Source organism: Thamnophis sirtalis, unplaced genomic scaffold, assembly GCF_051295495.1.
Source record: "Thamnophis sirtalis isolate CommonGarterSnake01/CBP01778 unplaced genomic scaffold, rThaSir2_p1.2 scaffold_1, whole genome shotgun sequence".
In the NCBI taxonomy this organism is placed as follows: Eukaryota; Metazoa; Chordata; class Lepidosauria; order Squamata; family Natricidae; genus Thamnophis; species Thamnophis sirtalis.
This window is the reverse complement of record NW_028261381.1, coordinates 128,444,274-128,464,737: the sequence shown is the minus strand read 5'-3', so window position 1 is coordinate 128,464,737 and position 20,464 is coordinate 128,444,274. Positions and strand designations below refer to the sequence as shown.

Here is a 20,464-nt window from a genome sequence, read left to right as displayed (position 1 = left end):
GGGGGAATGGGCTGGGGGTGAGTAGTTTGCAGTTAGAATTTGGAAAGTCCAAGGCTTAAAGTCATCCTTGGGAAAAAGAGGTTATTTCCCTACTTATATACACACAAACAAACTTGAGTTCATGAGGCTTCTGTGGATGGACATAGCTCATGTTTTAGAAAAATGGATAGACAAATAAAACCCACTTACAATCCATACAGAAAATCCAAAAATAAAATTTTTATTCTAAGTGAGTTTAAAACATTACTTCTGAAGACTGGTGAAAACTCAAAGAGATATCTTTCTCTTCACACTGCTTTGCTAGCCAGGCAAACTAGGTGAAGATTTTTTTAATGGCTTATTTCAGTATTTTCCTAACAAGGCTTAAAGAAACCTTGTCTCTGGTAATTAAAGATGTTCAATAGCTGCATAAAAGTGTCATCAATTTCCCTGCAGTATTGTCACTGGGGAGGAGAGGGTTAATAAGTCAGAATAGTTAAAGGGCTTTTCTGTACACACACACAAACACACACACACCAGCCTCCAAGGCTTTTTGCTTAGTTTATGCCAAAGAAGGGAGATACATTGCTTTTTTATGATTTCTTGTGTAAATCAGTTATTATAAGCATGGTTAATCTTTTCACATCTATTCTTTTACCTCTAAGACAAATCAAGATCTTAATACATATACATAAAGACAAAAAAACCTCAGAGCTCTTAGTTTTTACACACCATGGTTGGTCACTTTTATCTTAAATCTTAGCTTGGTTCCTGCTCAAACAAACTTGTAAAGACTTAGCAATTCTTCAATCAACTGCATAAGTAATCCCATTTTCCGTATTAACCTCCCTATTTTTAAAGACAAAAATTCAATAAGCATACTTGCTCAATGATTGCAAAATACACAAAAGTGAAGAAAGATCAGAGTTCCTTTCCTTTTTCTTGTCAATTGAAAGCACTTTTGTTTTTCCCAATTAGGTTACCAGCCTCATCCCTAAACTTAGTCTATTCCCTATCCTGTGCACAGACTTCATTTCCTACCTGGACACCATACTGTTCTGGGCATTTAACAACAACTCCCTTGAAGATACCAAGGAAACTTTCAAAGTGACCTTTTCCATTTTCCTATCTTTTGTGATGTGTGTTCCTGACTCTTTTGGGTGCAACTTGCTGCACCCAAGAGCCCCCTAGTGAGGTACACAGTCCTTATTTTTTTTTCTTTCTTTCACTTTTCCTTTAAAACCTGCCAACAATTCTAGGCTTTCTTGCCTGGGAGGACACTTACTTTCCATGAAGAGTAAGAGCCTCTCCTCTCTATTTCAAGGACTTCATTTAGGAACTAGGCTGGTAACTTGCCTAGACATGTTCTCTCTCCCCCTCCCTCCCCCCCTGGGCACAACTACAGAATTTGGAGATACTTGCCAAGCTTCTCCTCTCAAACAGCTGTCTGGTTCAAAAGATTCCTTTACTATCTTTGCCAGAGTCTGGGAAGCAACACCTTCAGACAAAAATCGGGTCTGAGCTGGCTAGGTGATTACTTACCAGACTGAGTCCACTGGCTTTGGTTAGCCTTGGGTCCTATCACAGGGTGCCAATTGTTAGAAGAACAATTTGGAGTTTCCACAAGCTGAGTTAAAGCAAGAACAAATAAAAGAAAAATGAAATCCAGACACACTGTGCAAAAGGAGGTTTTATTCACAAGAACAAAAGGCTCTGTTCTTGAAGGTAGTCTACAAAGAAAATGGGGTGCAGGGACTTGGTTTTATAGGGGGGGACTGGTCCTTTGTGTGAACTCAGGGTGTGCTTTGTGTATGTGTTGGTTTCAAGGTGTCCCTCCTATGCATTTTGGGGTGCTCCTGCGGTATGTGTGAAATCAGAAAGGAAGATTGCCCTGGCCTTCTGATATGCAGATTCCACCTCTGGCCTCTGTCTTTATCCTGAGGGAATTCCTGCCATCCAGTGAGGTGCTACAAAAGGGAGGGGGAACTGATCAGAGGTCTTTTAACTGGGGAATGGAGGAAAAACTGTAAAAATGGAGAGAGTGTTACTGTTGATGATAATGGGGAAGATTTATCTGGCTTTCTCACTTGAGAGACAATGAGAATCTGGCAGCAGCCAGTATAGCATTCAGAGGTAAACCAATTGCTTAGTCTTTTCTGTTATAAGAAAGGCAACAAGGGACATAGATTAGATGGGAAAAGCAGGCAGCAGAAACCAGGAGAGGAAAGAGCTGAGTTTTGTAAATCCTTACTGAGAAAATGTCACCTGAGAGAATAGAGTGAAAAAAGCACCGGAGTCATTTAAAACTGGAGAAAAGGGGGAAGGTGGATCGCAGACATCTTTTTTTTTTTTAATGAGATTTTTACATCTCAACGGGATACAGTTCCTGGCTTTATTTTCAAAGTGGAACAAAACCAGGGGCTGTACAGAAAAGAGTTTCTCAGCTGCAGCAAAAGTAAAATACAAAAGAGGCTAGTACTGCACCCTGAATAACATTGGTGTCTTGACAGGCATCTTCTGGCAGCCTAGAGACAAATTTTTACTTGACACAAATCAGGAACTCATTTGCAAACATTTGTGGAATGCAAGAACACAGTCCCCCAGCTCTCCTCTCTTTCTTTCCCCCCAAAGCAAACCAGCTGTGCTGGCAGAGACTAGATTTACAGCCACAGCCCAACATTGTAAGGAAATTGCTTGCCTATGATCTGCCTTCATAAAAGGAATATCTGACCCATTCACCACTTCATTCCCTCGAGCATTTTACAGAAGCACCGACTGAATCAGGGGCCACCCTCTAAAGGCAGCACCAAGTCCAATCCAGATAGGGTGTGAGGTGGTTTGGTTCCAACAAAAATCATAGTTCCTATGTCATTTGAAAGATCAAGTTTCCTCCAACAGGCCTCCTCTAAATGCCTTAAACAACCACCTTCATCATATTTAGCCAGCATGTCAGGGAATGATGGGGATGATAATCTGAGGGAGGCTGTTCAATACAAGCTAATGTGTTGTGACTTACAGTGCTGCAGATTTAAGTTACTGCATAAAGCATTACTTATTTTGGCAACTACAGAAATGTGCCTAGAGCAGTGGATATTCCGGGCCAAAAATGGGCTCCGATGAGAATTGCCTAAGACAGATAGCCAAGGTGAGACTCGGTGTGATCTTTATAGCTATTCAGATCCAGTGGAGATTTGAAACACAGCTCTATAGATGGCAGTTTTCAGCAACAATAGGCTGCTTGTGTTTGGCAATAACTTAAAACTTTATTTTTTAATTCTGAAATTTACAATAATGCGGAAAGTCTGCTGGCCAGTATACAAGTATGCAAGACTGCTAGCCAAGCCCTTCCTCCACACATGTATTTTTCTAGGCATAGTTTAATACTGTACTATGTTTGTTTGATGACTCCTTAATGACACATGGTGCTTTACCACTCTCACAAGCTGGTAGAAATGCTGCTTCGGATGACCGCAGAAGTAGCTTCCCCTGACCTGGCATGATTATTTGGTTTTTATAAATCACTCAAGCTGGCAAACAGAACTGGTATTTTTTCCTCCTATTTTTCCCACAACCACCCTGTGAGGTGGGTTGGGCTGAGAGAATGAATGGCCCAAAGTCACCCAGTCGGCTTTCATGCCTAAGGTGGGACTAGAATATTTAGAACAAAAACTCCCAAGGCCCCCCCATTTGGAGAGGGCCAGGATAGACTGGGAAACTGTACTCTGGAGTGGTTGCTTTGCCCCTTCTTTCTATTTCCTTTGCTCTTTCCCTCCTTCTTTCTGTGACCAGCTGGCCAAGGGGCCTCCTTCCTTCTCTCACCTCCTGCCTGGCTTCTTTGCTTGCCCCCCCCCCCTTTGTTTATTTGTTGTAAGCAAATTGACATAGTTGAGTAGATAAATTGTTCAGTTCTTTCTAACATCTTTTAAAATCGGACCTTTGGGTTCTCCCATAAGTCTCCTTTGTTTTTGATGAATCAGTTTGCTGCTGACAAAACTGGCTCTGCCCCCTCACTTGAGGAAAGGTGCTTAGAGAAATGTGGCCTGGCATTTTTGCCCCTTAGCAGATGGGCACTCTTTTGTCTTTGCCACTCATGCTTATTGAGAGGAGAGAGTTTGTTTTGTTTGGGATGGCTGATTGACATTTAATTTAAATTTACTTCCTATTCATTTATTTTGATTGGGTTATTGATTAATCATTGAATTGTAGGGTCACAATCGCACATATTTTCTGGCTTAACCTATCCCTTAGTTCCGATAGGTATCCATGATCCTTCTGGGGAGCTTTCTCAGAAAGCACCTAACCCAAGGCTGTGAGAGAAACCTTTTGCTGAGAGGAAAGCCTTCAGAGCATGATGGCATTGTCCCCAAGTTGAAAGGTCTTTTAGCAAGAGCATCAGGTACCTGCAAGGACAGATAACGGGAAGTCAGATCTAGGGTCTGGAATTAGCTGCTGGATCAAAAGTGCAAATCTAATAATTTCATACAGGCGAGTTAAGAAATCTGCTGTAAAGAGAAGCACCAATTAACTTAAAAGACTGGGCAATGTTTGTGTAATTGACTGAACTGAACGATAAGTAGTCCTTGAGTTATGACCACAATTCAGCCAAAAATGTATGTTGCTAAGTGAAAAAATTAGGTGATTTTCGCCCCATTTTACGACCTTTCTTGCCACAGTTGTTAAGTGACTCACTACAGTTGTTGTTAGTAACACGGCTGTTAAGTGAATCTGGCTTTCCCATTCACTTTGCTTGTCAGAAAGTTGCAGAAGTGATCACATGATCACTGCGACCGTCAGTTGTCAAGCATCTGAATTTTGATCACATGACCATAGGGATATTACAGCACTGTGAAAAATAGTCATGTCATTGTTTTCATGCTGTAACTTTGTAACTTTGAATGGTCACTAAATGTAAATTGAAGGCTACCCATATATAATAATCTGCCACATTTTAACCCAAGTAAATCATGGGTTCGTTTATGATTTGGTGTGTCTTGCAAATCTGAGAACCTTGAGTTAACTAAACAAACCATGGGCAAGTTAACTATTAGCATCTCATAAACACAGAGAAGCAGAAATGGAAACTTTGGAAACCAGAGGGTGTTTTGACTGGCGGGGAGGGAGGGAACCAAATCAAGTTTGAGAATGAGAGTGCCTGTTGCTATGGAATTAGTCCCACCCCACTCCAGGGGAGGGATACTGCAAAATACGCATTCCCACCCCACTCTAGGGGAAGGATACTGAAAAATCCGCATTACTTCCCAATCAGCTGGGACCTGGGAGGCAGAGACTAGATGGGGGCGGGGCCAGCCAGAGGTGGCATTTACCGGTTCTCCGAACTACTCAAAATTTCTGCTACCGGTTCTCCAGAACTTGTCAGAACCTGCTGAATACCACCTCTGCTTCCAAAGGATACTGCCAGCCTCCTTCTGTGCTTCCGCCTTAAGCTATTCAGCAGTCACTTGAAAGGCTCTGAGACCTTCTCAGGACAGTTAGCCAAGGTCACTCTCTGAGGATCAAGGTAAGATTCTTTCTGACGTTCTTCCTCAATGCAATGATCCCAGGAAGTCCAGCTTTTCAGAATTTGTCAGCTTATCAACTTATCATCTTATCCAATTAGTTAGGCAATCTCCCATTCCAACTCCTGCCTCTTATTTAAATCTTACGCTATGTTCACATAATGTTCCAAAGCATGCTTTTTAAACCAGGATTTGGGGATTTAGTCACAACTGGTTGACAGGAGATATAGGTAGTCCTTGTTCATTTAATGACTGTTTGAAGTTACAATGGCACTGAAAAAAATGACTTATGACTGTTTTTCACACTTATGACCATTACAGCATCCCCGTGGTCCGTGACCAGTCAAAAGCGCGGAGGACAAAATCGCGCTCGATGAAAGCGCGCATGTGACATCATCACAGCGTGACGAAAAAAATTAAAAATTGAAATAAAATTAAAATTAAAGCAAGCCGATTCACATAAAGGTAAGCGTTAGGGTTAGGGTTAGGGTTAGGTTAAGGGTTAGGTTAGGTTTAGAGTGTTAGCGTTAGGTTTAGCGTTAGGTTAAGGGTTAGCGTTAGGTTTAGCGTTACGTTAACGGTTAGGTTTAGGGTTAGATTTAGGGTTAGGTTAAGGGTTAGGTTTAGGGGTAGGTTTAGGGGTAGGTTTGGGGGGGTTAGGGGAAGGTTTTAGCTTTATTTTTACATTTTTCGATCACAGCGCGATGTTTTCGTCGCGCTGTGATGACGTCAAATGCGCGCTTTCGTCGAGCGCGATTTTGTCCTCCGCGATTTTGTGGTGGAACCCCGTGGTCATGTGATCAAAATTCAGACACTTAGCAACTGGCTTATAATTGTGATGGCTGCAATGTCCCAGTCATGTGATTCCCTTTGGTCTTCTGACAAGCAAAGTCAATGGGGAATCCAGGTTCACTTAACAACCATATTACTAACTTAACAAATGCAATGATTCACTTAACTGTGGCAAGAAGGTTGTAAAATGGAGAAAACTCACTTAATGTTTCACTTAGCAACACAAATTATGGGTTCAATTATGGTTGTAACTGAAGAACTACCTATACTAGGTCATAAACAACCTTCATTGTATCAACTCAACCCTGATTTGCCTGCAGAATCCTTGGAATTGTGGATTCACACAAACACGTATTTAGCCTAGCTATGTGTCCAATGCAGTTTGCTTCTGAGCCTTGGGAAGCCAGAAATTCGGTTAATTTAATAAATCCTGTTTGAGTATGGGGTGTTGGTGTGGTTTGCACAATCGTCATATCTGATGCCTGGAGCAAATCAGATTAGGACTGCAATCTTGGGCATGTACCATGGAATTAAGAGGGGTTTTCCTGTGAAAATGGGCTTTTTAAAACTAAAAGTTTAATTCAACCTCCTGCAAACTATGCTGCAATTCCCATAATCCTTAGCCTCTTGTCATCCAGCTGTGTTTATGCCAGCCTTTGGATACTCATTTGGCCAGGGCGACTTTTGGTTTTGCATTACTGCATTAAAAGTGAAACTCCTAGATATATCAGGAAGGTCTAAACTCTAAATGTTCCTATCCTAGGAGACGCCATCTGACAATACTCATGAAATGTATTTTTTTCAAGGCTGGTGCTGGCTGAGGTGTTGATTTTGGATTTACATAGGTGCAACCCTACCTTTGTACTCCGAATGAAACGGGTGCCCTTTTTCTGAATTCGTTTTCCCTCTCGTCTGGCATCGAAGGAAAGCGCTGAGCAAATATTATTGCCAAGGCAAGGGTTGTGCAGCCCAACCCATCCATAACATGCTACGATTTATCCGCGGGCAGCACCGTTTCCTCACTCTGGGGAATGTTGACTCACCCAGGACAGTTCATTACTCGGCAAAGGGCTGGAGCAAGCCGGTGACGCAACCTGGATCTGCCTGCCCAGGGACGCCTCGCAGGCTGGTCCCTTTGCAACCCGAGTGCACCGCCAGCTAGGCAGCGAATCGGGCTTTGGAAGCAGGGGGAGGGAAGGACGGCAGGGCTGTGAAGCCGGATTCCAAGCAGTCGGCCCCTCTTCTCTTGATCCAAGGGAGCTAAACTTCCAGGCGGCTGCAAAAGACCCCCTCCAAGCGATGCTGGGGTATAGATATCTTTCTCTTGGGGACAGAAAGCGCAGAGCAGTTACTTCAAAGCGGGGGAAAAAAAAGAAACCCAGCCCGGTTACTGACTTGCAGCTGGGAGTTTGGGGGAGGAGGTGCCGACAGATTCCTCAGGGACAAGTTCTTTGCAGCCTTAGATCCTGAATGAAATTCATTTATCTCCCACTATGCTCAGTAGACACCTACACAGGACCCTAACCTTTTACCATAAGGGAACGCAAGCTTTGCAAAATATGAGGAGGTTGTGACCTAAAAGGTTTGTAAGTATTGCAAATAAACGGCCTCGCAAAATCCCACCCAGTCATTAATATAATTTGGGGCCACCAAAGAGAAGTTTGCAAAAAAAAAGAAAAAAAAAGCAGCCCCATATTTAACAGCTCTGTCATTGCTAGCGATTAAAAAAAGATCGCTGCTGCGGTTCTCTAAAACGGAAAGGGGAAATTTTTTTTTTACACCAAATCATCTCTCCCTCCCGCCCCTTTACACACACAAACCCGATACGTTTGTAAGCAGAAAACTCGGCCAGGAACGCGCAATCATCTTCCGCATGTGCTTTTCTGGCTGCCTGTTTGCTTTGGGGAAAACTGCCATGAAGGAGAGGGGGAGGGAGAAACCCAGCGTTTAATTTTCCAAACATAGCCTCCAGGCTGCATGTCAGAGAGAGGGGGGGGTTATGTTTGTGTGTGACTGTGAGGGGGGGAAGAGTGAGTGTGTGTGTGTGAGAGAGAGAGAGGGAGAGAGAGAATCTCCTTGGTTTCCAAGAAGCAGCTCGCCTCGCTTCAGCTGTTGTACACATGAGGGAGGGGGGAGGGGAAGGAGGAAATGGGCGGAGTGCCGAGCCTGCGCAGTAGCCGTGGAACAAGTGGGCTCTCCCCTCCTTCCACCCAGAGGAAAGAGGGGGAGGGGGGGAGAAGCTGGTGAATCGGTCACTCAGTCAGTGCGAGAAAGGGGAACAAGCAAAAGCAGGGGAGGGAAACGGGGAGGGAGAGAGAGAGCGCGCGCGAGCAAGCGCCCCGCCGTGACGTGAGCGCTCCACCCAGGTGGCATCTGAACTGAGTAGCCGAGAAGCGGATGGAGCGCCGTGCGAGGAGGGGCAGAGCGGCGCTTGGAAGACTCGGCAGCAGCAGCTGTCCGGAGTGACTCTCGGGCTTCCCCCACAGTCGCATGCCGAGGGGCTCTCGAGGATGTGAGTCGACCCGGCGGCCCCGCCGCTTGTCATGATGCCGCCGCCAACCTGAGGCGCACCCACTTCCCGGAGCGGTCCGAGCGCCCGCGCGCCTTGTGTGGGGTGTCCCACTCGCCCTCTCTCCTTCCACCCGTCTCTCCACGCCGTTGGGAAAGGGGTCCGCTTGGGTCAAGCAGCAGGTAGCAGACTCCTCTTAGCCCCCCGCCTTCCTTCTCCTCCTCCTCCTCCTCCTCCGTGCCTTTTCCCTCACCACCTCTCCCTCCCGCATCCTACACCGCCAGAGGAGGAGGAGGAGGAGGAGGAGAGGCGAAGGGAGGGGGAAGGACAGCCGCTACTTACAGGCGCCGTCGGAAGAAGTGCCGGGAAGTGGTTGCTGAAGAAGCGGCCGGCGCACTCAGCCCCCCTCCCCGGCCCTCGCTCAAGGACCCTTGGAAGAGCTTCCCGTCCGGCCAGGTAAAAGGCGCTCAAGGAAGAAGGAAGCCTGGGAGATTCCCCTCAGGGTGGCAGGAGGAGGAGAGAGCGCCTGGGGTCAAAGAAGAGCCCCTTCGCCGGCTAGCCATGTCGGCGGCGCAGGTGTCGTCCTCGCGGCGGCAGTCCTGCTACCTGTGCGACCTGCCCCGCATGCCCTGGGCCATGATTTGGGATTTCAGCGAGCCCGTCTGCCGAGGCTGCGTCAACTACGAAGGAGCCGACCGCATCGAGTTTGTCATCGAGACCGCTCGGCAGCTCAAGCGGGCTCATGGCTGCTTCCAGGACGGCCGCTCGCCAGGACCGCCGCCTCCGGTGGGCGTCAAAGCCGTCGCGCTGTCGGCCAAAGAAGCGGCCGCGGCCGCGGCTGCTGCTGCTGCTGCCGCCGTTCAGGGGCTTAACCATGTGGACGCCGCCTCCTCGAAAGCACCCTCGGGCCTAGAGCGCTACGGGCTTAGTGAGCAACGAGGCCGCTTTGAGTACCCGCCGCCGCCACCTCCAGGCAGCCTGAGTGGAAGCCATGCGGGGCGCCTCCCCAACGGCCTGGGAGGACCCAATGGCTTCCCCAAAGCGCCGGATGACGGGCCGCCGGAGCTGAATCGTCAGAGTCCGAACTCTTCTTCCTCCTCATCCTCCAGGCGAGGAGCTCACGGCGGGCTGGTGAGTGGTCTTCCTTCTGGCAGCAGCGGGGCTCAGCTCAACGTGCCACCCAACCTCTTGCCCCAGACGCTGCTCAATGGGCCGGCCAGTTCTGGGGTGGCACTGCCCCCTCCACGAGGCCCCCCAGCTTCCTCCTCCTCTTCCTCATCGTCCTCTTCCTCCTCAACGTCTTCCTCAGGGGACCCATGTGGGAAGAGGCCGGGCTCTGTGTCAAGCAGCGGGGATCAAGAGCGGGAGCTAAAGGAGAAGCAGCGCAATGCTGAGGCACTGGCAGAGCTGAGCGAGAGCCTCCGCAACCGTGCCGAGGAGTGGGCCAGCAAGCCAAAGCTGGTACGTGAAACCTTGCTGACTTTGGCTGGTTGCACACCCTATGAAGTGCGATTCAAGAAGGACCATGCACTGCTGGGCCGCATCTTCGCCTTTGATGCTGTCTCTAAGCCTGGACTGGACTATGAGCTAAAGCTGTTCATTGAATATCCTAGTGGCTCTGGCACAGTGTTTTCCAGTGCCTCAGGTGTGGCCAAGCAAATGTACCAAGACTGCATGAAAGACTTTGGCCGTGGGCTCTCCTCAGGCTTCAAGTACCTCGAATATGAGAAGAAACATGGCTCAGGGGATTGGCGTCTCCTGGGTGACCTCCTGCCTGAGTCAGTGCGCTTCTTCAAAGAGATGGTGGGTGCTGATATGCTACCCCAGCCCTACCTTGATGCTTCCTGCCCGATGCTCCCCACTACTCTTATCACATTACCCCGGGTCCCTACCTCCTCCTCTAGTGCGGGGTCAGGTGGGCCAGCCTCTAGCCGTGGGCCTGGTGGGGGAAGTAGCAGTGCAGGCAGCAGTGGTGGCATGCGCAAGAGGAAGGCCTCTCCAGAGCCATCGGACTCCGCATCAGAGGGCAGCCTCAAGTTGAGTGATGAGCAGCAGCGACAGCAGTGGATGGCTAGCCAGAGTGAGGCACTCAAGCTTACCATGACTGCAGGTGGCTTTGGTGGGGTGCCGCCACCTCCACCACCCTTGGGACCTCATTCCAACCGGACCACCCCACCTGAATCAGCCCCACAGAATGGACAGTCGCCCATGGCTGCACTCATGTCAGTGGCTGATACCCTGGGCAATGCCCATTCACCCAAGGATGGCAGTTCTGTGCACTCAACCACCTCAACCCGGAGAAACAGCAGCAGCCCAGTGTCCCCTGCCTCTGTGCCAGGCCAACGTCGCCTGGCTTCCCGCAATGGGGATCTGAACTTGCAAGTAGCCCCTCCACCCCCCAACACCCACCCTGGCATGGACCAAGTGCACCCCCAAAACATTCCAGACTCGCCCATGGCCAATAGCGGACCCCTGTGCTGCACCATTTGCCACGAACGCTTGGAAGACACACACTTTGTGCAATGCCCTTCGGTGCCCAGTCACAAGTTCTGCTTCCCTTGTTCTCGGGAGAGTATCAAGGCTCAGGGGGCAACTGGTGAAGTCTATTGCCCCAGTGGAGAGAAATGCCCTTTAGTAGGTTCCAACGTACCTTGGGCATTTATGCAAGGGGAAATTGCGACCATTTTAGCTGGGGATGTGAAAGTGAAAAAGGAGAGAGACCCTTGAAATCAAAACAGCAAATCCAATGCTGTTCAGCCATCTGAAGATGTAGAATTGTGAATATTCAAAACACATGGGACAATACTACAAAAAGTTTAGTCTTATGTATAGATCTTATTTTCGTCGTATGTTTCTATATTTTGAAACAAAGGTATGTACCCTTCTTCATTTGAAGGATAGAGCTGTTCTTTTTTGTTTTGTTTTGTTAAAACAGAATATAATATTGTTTGGTCACCATATAATACCTGTTTCTCATTTCCTTGACAGTGTGTTGGCTAGGTACATGGTTAAATAACCTTTAGCAATTACCTGCTGCTGGTGTGTATTTTTGTAAATGTATGCACTTCTCTAAAAGAAAAAGAAAATACCCTTTTTGTTTGCCAGGGCCAGTGTCATGCCTAAAAAAATGCTACAAAAATGGTGACAGCTTATGTTTTACAGCCCCAGAATGTTAGTATTTCACTTTTTCTTTTCTTTCCTGTTTTTATTTCTTTTTATTCTTTTGCAACATGGTAGGGTAATTTAGGAGAGACTTTTTTGTTGCAACTTTGTAAAAAGTTTCATTTTTTTCTATTGATCTGAGAAATTTAAATCATGTTTTTGTTTTGTTAATTGTTTTTGTTTTGGCTTTATTGATGCACGGAAGCTTTTTAACACTAGAGCAAAATTGCTGTAAATGGAAAACATGCTCTGTTTGTCCTTTATACATTTCTGTAGTTAACAGAACACTGTAATGTGCCTTGGAGCTTAGTAAATTGTAATAAATTCAATTGATATTAATAGTTCCTGAGTAAGGGGTTTTTTTTTTTGCCCAGTGCATAAACAACAGAAAGGACAAAATGTGCTGACCTTTTTGAATACCCTTAATTCTGTCACAGGTCTTTAACTTATTCTGTGCCATTTGTACACACACTTACTCTGTGCCATTTGTACACACACATTGAGCTTATCTAGACACTGGCACTGTGCCTACTTACATTTCACCTTTTAATATTACAGGACAGCTGCTGACTAAGCATTTTCTTGTTCTCTGTCTCTCTCTCCCTGTCATTTCCCCTTTTAATTCTACAGCTGTAAGGATTTTGTTATATATAGGCTTTTAAAAAAGAGATGCACAGGGAGATAACATCCTCCCTAGGTTTATTCAGAAACAGTCCCAAATGTATGGAGTAGGATTTTTTTTTTATTTGCTGTTCAAGTCTGCAGTCATGTATGCTTCTCTGGAGTAAGCCCCATGACATAAGTTAGAAATTACTTCTGAAGAAACAGGTACTAAATTGGATTGCAATTTGTTAAGGTCTTTTTCATACAAAAACATGTAACTATAAGACTATAAATATTTGTTTGACACTAAATCTATGTTCAGTTTTACATTTATGTCCTAGTGAGCATATTTAAGATTACATTGTGTAAGGGAGCATCCAATGACTTTTGCAATTAATAACAACCAAATCTTATTTGGGGAGGGAGATTAGAGAGGGTCAGATTAAAGCAGCATGTGTTTTAATACACAACTTTTCATCTTAAAAAGATTGATTTCCTTACACATGCAGGTATAGAACGTCAATGGTTGCCTCCTCCACCCCCTAAAATAGTTACTAATTGCAGACAGATTAGACTGAACTGTACTCCTCCTGGTAGTGGTTGAATGCAATTATTCTTTTTATTACATTTACAGAAGTGACATTTGCATTTTCATGAGATCTGGGTGTGGTAAAATGCCTGCTAGTTGATCAGATCAACTGGGAGAATCAACACACAGGCCCCTCTAGCTGGAAATGCAAACAAACAGCACATTGTTGATGTTTCAATGCTTTTGTAGTATGAATGAAGAGGTGGCCTCAGTCCATTGTACTACAGGTTACCAGCAGCCAGTAGCATTTACACATTTGGCCCATTGAAAAACAGATGGGAGGAGGCATTTTAAAACAACCCTCTTGGCCTTTGGGCTTGTATTTGGTGTGAGTACTACAGTTTCTATTCAGGATGGGAGTATAAATAAAGCTACGTTTGTTAGGGTTGTGCTATGCATCTGGATTTCAACAGCCGAGTATCTTCACTATTTTGAGATTTGCTTGTCAATACAGGCTGCAGTTTGGAATGAATACATGTACAATACATATTTTTTGTTTTTAAAATAAAGTTCTTTAAGATGGCACCAGTCCATACTGATTCTATTTTATTGGAATTTACAGAATAAGAGAGTAGCCCAGGAGGCAATACAAGCAATGTAATAATGCCGTCCTCAATTTGCCTCTTAGGAATAAGCCCCCATTGATGTTATTTCTCAGCAAACATGCATCAGACTTTTAAGCTTTATGCTTGTATTGTGAAGGTAGATAATGGATCAGACAATTTTCAAAATCCCTTTCAATTCTAACTGATCATTACTTCACACAAGAAATAGTTTTGATGTAAATATATAATTAAGGGCATTGTAGCAAATGTTCTACAAATATCCTTAACTTGTAGATTTCCCTATTTATAACTATTTTTCAAAATAATCTGGTTTATCCCTCCATCATCTTGCTTCTGTTGACAAGGAAATTGTCAAGAGACTGGGCATATGTGAGAAAGAAGATTGCAAAGCATTGAATCACTGCCACAAATTAAAATTAACTATAACTAGACAGCATTTGTTGTATGAAGATTTTCTGTAACCATGTGACTTTCCATTTCCTCTGATCCATTAAGGAGCTAGTCACAATGAATGAACCTTTTAAATGATTGCTGAAGCTTTTTAAACATTACATACAGATGACAACATCAATATGACCTATTCTATTCTCTGCTCTACTCTTTCTATGAAATTCTGTTATTTGCTCTGTAGTGTTTTATTTCCATTTTGGAAGTTTTTTTTTTAAAAAGACCAAAATTATTTTTAAACATTTTATCTCTTGCTACAAGCTACATTGCTTTAGGATATTTGACATACAAGATGTACATATACACTAGGAAAACATTTTTAAAAAGTGGCAGAAATTCCTGAGCTAGGGAGTTGCTGAAAAGCCCAACTCTGCAGTAAAGAGGGAAGGGCTTATCCCCCCTTCTGCAGGGGGTGGTGGTTCAGGAGGTGTGGCCTTAGTGATTCTCCCTAAAGCAAAAAGTAAAACAAAGCAACCCCTTGAGTGAAACATGTTTAGCTGCAGATGAAGTTCTTATAAACATTAGCTTGCCCCACGATTTCCAAAATTACTTTTAAGGTCCCTTCTTCTGCCTTTTGTTTTTAAGGAAAAAATTGTTTCCATTTTAAGTTGGTGACTAAATTGCATGGAAATAGCAATTAGCAACAGAGTCTTGACTGGCTATCTTTATGTCCTGCCCCCTCCCTTGGTTCACAAGATAGATGTTTATATTAGGACTCGGTAAACTTTTTCTCTATGCCAAAGTGACACATCCTGTTGCTTTGAATTAGAAGACTGGCTTTGTCGCTATTATGCTGACTGTCAAAGTTTCAACAGCAACACAGCTTCCTCTTTGGCTCTGAGCCACAATTCTCCCATTGCAGCCTGAAACTTAAAAGCTACATCTCTCCAATCAAATAAGCAGCGATTACCTTTCATTATCTTGTTATCCAAGTCATCAAGGCTGGCTATAAGGTTCATGGGAAAGCATTGCAATGTTAAAGGCAGTTTGGTCTAGTAGGGGATAAAGGTACCAGGCTGAAAACCAGGAGAATGAGTTCTAGTCCAATTTTAGGCATGAAAGCCTGCTGGGTGACTTTGGGCCAGTTGGGTCTGCCCAAAGCACTTCACAGGCTTGTTGTGAGGATTAGGTTATGTTCACCCCCTTATTTATTAAATGAATAAAGGCAGAATAAAACATGTAATAAGGTTCTGTGGGGGAAAGACAGGAATCCTCGAAATACTAAGTTGTATTAAGTCAAAAGAAGCTCCCCCCCCCCCTATCATCCCTGGCCAAGAATTGCTACAACCCTAGCAATGGGATGGGAAAGGGAGTGAGTGGGTGGGTGGGTGACAGCTGATCACAGCTGATTTGCTTTTGTTGCAGGTCTGCTTTCCAGGAAGGCTTTGGATAAATATCCATCACGGGAGGGCTTCGTACTTTGACGTCTAGATTGGACATCCTTCACAAGGCACGGGGTCGGTTCGTATCTGTTTATAACCAAGTCCAAAAAGAATCCCAAGCCAAAGCCTCCCCCCCCCCCCCCGGCACGTCCAATAAAAAGGGAGGGAGAGATTACGTGCTTGTAAGTAGATGGGTCAAGACCAATCTTACCGACTACAAGGGTTGCTCTCCGCGAGCGATGCAAGGATATTAGGGTGCAGATTCAACTTGTACATCTGCACCCCCGCCCCGTTTGACTCTTAGGAACCCCTGGGGAGTCTTTGCATGTTCTTACTGAAGGCACTCAACCAAAAGGCAGAAATCGGCCCAAAAGCGCAGATGCAAAAAAAAAAAAAAAAAAAAAGTAGGCGGAAAGCAAATCGAAACAGCTACTAGAGTCCCCGAGGGCACATTTTCAGAAAGGATAAAATTGTATTTCATAGAAGGGGTAGAACTGTGATTGATGGTTGTACTCTTGCACAACTCGGGTGTTTTCCAGCGCTCTCGGCGGTTGTAGCTGTGCGAGCCAAACTCAAATGCGCATGTCTCCGATTGAGGCGTTGCCAAGTGGGCGATGCAGCAGCCGTGCCGCTCATTTGCATGCCCATTGCGACCTTTCGGAGGAAGCTGGCGCCGTGTCAAAAAAGCCTCCCCTTCATCCAAACTGCGCATTCCTTCCTCCCGCAGTAGCTACACCTAGTTTCCGCAAACACGCTCGCTCTTGTCCTCCATTTTGGAAGAGACCGATTGCCGGGGAGGGGCGGGGGAGAAAGAAAGAAAGATGCCCTTTATAAAAAGGAAATTTAATCTTGGATGGGATTTCTGCTTTCCGCCTCCCTTCCCTAGCAAGAGCGGTGAGGTCGAGCCCCAGCTGGTCGCGCGATCTCTTCCCAGACCCGCTAAAACGCCCAGAACTGGTTAAGGTCGCTTTGTTTACAAGCCCCCAAAGCAACGGGAGCCCCCTTTGCCCCGACGTCGCTTTGACAAACGAAGCAGGAGGATAAGGAGGCGGGAGAAAAAAATAACAGGGAGGCAAATCCCAGCCCGTTTAAGTTCTGATTTTTGGTTGCTTTGGCAATAGCCGAGCGCTGCGAGGGGGCGGCCTCGGTTAGCCACGGCCTCCTCCGGACACAAGGAATTAACGCCGCTAGACGGGGCCCCTGGACTAGACAGGCACGTGACAATCCCCCCCCCCCGGCCTCCGGCCACCCACGGGAGGGTTCGGAATAGGGACACGCAGAGCGTCTGCGCGGCTGGTTGGAGCCCAGCGGAATTCCACGCTGTCACCCTGTACCCGCAGGGCTTCTGTTGGTGGGAGGGGAAAGGCCGATGGCGCACAGCCACTCTATTGTTCCAGACTAGGCTTGGTTTGCAAAAAAAAAAAGGAGGGGGAGATAGAGTAGTTGCCGCGTCCGGGATTAATTTCGCATCCGTTTCTGCCTTTCCCGTAGTTAGTGTCCTACAGTTAGGCTCAGTTGCTGATGGAGGCGGGGTAGGTGACAGTTGTATCCGATATATCAGAAAGGGAATTAGTTTTCCTCCCGTGGTTGGGGAGGGGAAGAAGGTGAGGGCCCTTGCAGCGGAGCATGAGCCCTTAACTCCTGGCCTACTGTCTTGCAGCGGGGCAAAGCAGGGCCGAAGAAGCCGCATACTTGACAAAAGACCACCCAGTTGAGGCTGGAACATTCTGAGGTGGCTCCATTCTCTTGGCTGACTTGACCAACCTTTCATGCTTAGCCAGGCAGGAGAGTGAATTTTGTGTATTCACGAAGCCTTTCTCCTGCGGGGCCCTAATAGATCCAAGCTGCAAAATTCGGATGATCCAAGTTTATGTTTGTGCATCTCATTGATGCCATCTAATGGTTGTATGGATTTTTGCAGCTTTGATCTACTTAAGACTCCAAACAGACAATCAGCCTTTTCCTCCAGATACACCTGGGTTCATTTGGTCTGGATTTCGATGGTGTGCAAAACTCTGTGGCTTGTACTAGTATTAGTCAACTGTTGAGGCCTCCTACTGAAGTCACTTGTACAGATCGGCGTCATTCTCAAGAGGAAGATAGCACAGCTCAGAACTTAGTTCTCCTGAATGATTATATGACAAATCTCCCCACCAAAAATGCAGAACGAAACTGGTTAAGCCTCACAATCTTATGCATGTTTATTCAGGAATAAGTCCCATTGTATTCAGTGGAAATCACTTCTAGGTAAGCATGGGATTATAGTATTGTAGCACAGTTTCTGGAAAAAAATGAACGTAAACATATTTTTGTGTGTGTGTGTGTGTGTGTGTGTGTGTGTGTGTGTGTAGATACATACCTTGGGGAGGGGCTTTCCCTGAATTCAACCTCATCTAAAGTCATGAGTTGTGAAATCATAGTTTGTTGAATAACTCACAATTGTTTGGACTCACAGATAATGCTAAGTATACCTTAGAATCTGAAAACTATAGTAGCTGGGTTATAAAACATGCTAAGTCAAATCTAAACATTTCATAACAGTTTAGGGTAATATGCCTATAGAACACACCTATGGCTTATGTAGCCCCTCTTCCTGGGTTTGCATGATACCCTAAACCAAAAGTTAATTATCCCAACTGGAATCATGCATTGTGTTAGATTCAACTGTGACTGTGCTTCATTGTGTAGTGCCTTCCCATTTTTAAAATAAGCCAATTATTTAAGACACATGAAAATAGTAAGTTATGAAAGCCATGCTTATTTGAAGTCATAGCTCATTTTATAAAGTACTTCAGAATATACTGTATGTGTTTCTGGAATTATTTCTAGCATGTGTGGGACATGGAATTTTAACCATTTTTTTACAGGCTCACAGTCTTTTAACCACCATACCAAAAAGAGAGAAAGCAAAAGTAATGATATGTAGGGCAAAGCTAGATTGTCTTTGTTGTACATCTTCCTGGCAGACATTTAGCCCTAGCTTGGGGAGAGGTGGGGGGGAAGTTTTAAAAAATTGTGGTCATTTTCACATGATTAAAACCTTGCCGTCTTGTTCCAGTTGACCAAAGAATGGTGACTACCATCTTGAATGTTTTACCCAGCCTTTTAGTTCTATAGTCTCAAGCAGTGGTGAAATTCAATTTTTTTTATTACCAGTTCTGTGGGCATGGCTTGGTGGGCGTGGCAGGGGAAGGATACTGCAAAATCTCCATTCCCTCCCCACTCTGGGGCCAGCCAGAGGTGGTATTTGCTGGTTCTCCGAAGTACTCAAAATTTCCGCTACCGGTCCTCCAGAATCTGCTGAATTTCACCCCTGGTCTCAAGTAAGGGCTGCCAAGTGCTTTGTCTGGCAAGACGCCAGTCCTTTAACATTCCACTGTTAGATGAACAGACCAGTGGAATCATGGTTTCTTATTTGCATAGACATTGGCCAAAACAGGTGAGGAACCATCACACGGCATAGGCAAGGGCTTTCTAATGTTGCCTTCTTTAACTGAATGTAGTTGTATTGTTTCCATCTGAGAAGAAAACATGCACCAGTAGACATTGGAATTTTGTGGCATAATCTTCTCACAACTATTTTTGAACTCTGATCATGACAAATACAGGATTAGGATATGCTTCTTTGTGACTCCCATTCCCAGAGCTGGATACATTTTACATTTAGTTAAAGTCTTTGTTGAAATTTATGAAATCTGGTTTTAAGAAAATATATTTTAGATTGCAGTCCAGCTTACTATCCAGGTTAGGAAAGTATATGTAACTGAGGTTAGGGTACACAATTCAGAAACCCATAGATTAGGAGTTTTTCAATAGCCCCTGGATTTAATCTGTGTTTTGCTACTGATCTTTTTAGCTTCGGATGTTCCTTTTCATTTTAAGGTTCTCTTTTTTTAAAAAAAAAAGCTAGGTAAATATTTTTCAATCTTTGAAACAAAAGAATTATAAATGTATGGAAATAAACATGTGCATTTTGAAATATTTCAGACATGAAAAAGTAAAATATTTTATTCCAGATTTTCTGTGATGCCATTCCAATAATGTGCTGCCTATAAAGTATGTGAAGAACACAGCTGGGAAGATCTTATTCTGCATTTCAAGAATTCAGTGACTCATTTTGACTCTTCTGGAGCTGGCTATGTTGACACAACATGACACACCTTTTTTAACTGATGGTTGCATTTTATAATTGGAGCCCAGCAGATAGGCAACGTAATAAGATCAATGGGATGTTATATACTTCCAGCTTAATTGGTAAGATTATCTGTGTTGAACTGAAGTGTGAAAAAGGGTTTCTTTAGGTGAAATCTAAAACCTAGAAAAGGATGTTAATTCCATTGTTATTTCCACCCCACCCCCTCATTTTTTGTGGACTTTGGAAGAGCCAAACATCTATTAACATAAAGCCACCAGTTTTTATACTTGCATTTTTATGTAAAAATAGAACATACTTACGTTTTACAGGTTAGGGCATGAACATACCTCATAGTAAAAGCTCTGTCATTTTTGAAAATCTCTTCTGTCCATCTACTCCATTTTTTGAGAAAAGAGTGCAATTCACTATGTTGTTTGGACAGGTTCAAGGAGCAGGTGTGATATCTAGATGCCTTACAAGCTATACACCAATTCATTTTTGCACGTCTTACTATGTGCATCATAACAAAATTTCTGCATCTTTTTGAATTAAAGAAATATGCAATTAATAAGTGTTTTCTCAGGTCTATGACAAAGGCTGTTCATTATGTGTACAGAATTCCTTTATTTCCATTCTGATTTTCAGAGGGCATTTGTTCTGTTTGGCCAAATTTCTTAACCTTTCTGCTTTAGTCATGAAATGTGATATCTCCATTTTCATCCCACGATTGGGCGGCTTAATTATATATCTGTGAAATACACTGAGTCATGAACCACTGAAAGCT

The 20,464-nt window shown here is 44.7% G+C and overlaps 1 protein-coding gene and 1 long non-coding RNA gene across 2 annotated transcripts; both read left to right on the top strand.

Moving 5' to 3' along the window:
• The first annotated feature begins 8,587 nt into the window (after positions 1-8,587).
• Positions 8,588-13,675, top strand: IRF2BPL (interferon regulatory factor 2 binding protein like). The gene has a single exon (XM_014064388.2). It carries the CDS (start codon positions 9,358-9,360, stop codon positions 11,521-11,523), a length of 2,166 nt encoding a protein of 721 aa, XP_013919863.2. The 5' UTR covers positions 8,588-9,357; the 3' UTR covers positions 11,524-13,675.
• Positions 13,676-16,322: 2,647 nt separating this feature from the next.
• LOC148049730 (uncharacterized) lies at positions 16,323-20,251 on the top strand. The gene is made up of 2 exons (XR_015697908.1): positions 16,323-17,792; positions 19,562-20,251. It is a non-coding gene; the product is annotated as an uncharacterized LOC148049730 (long non-coding RNA).
• The last annotated feature ends 213 nt before the right edge of the window (positions 20,252-20,464 follow it).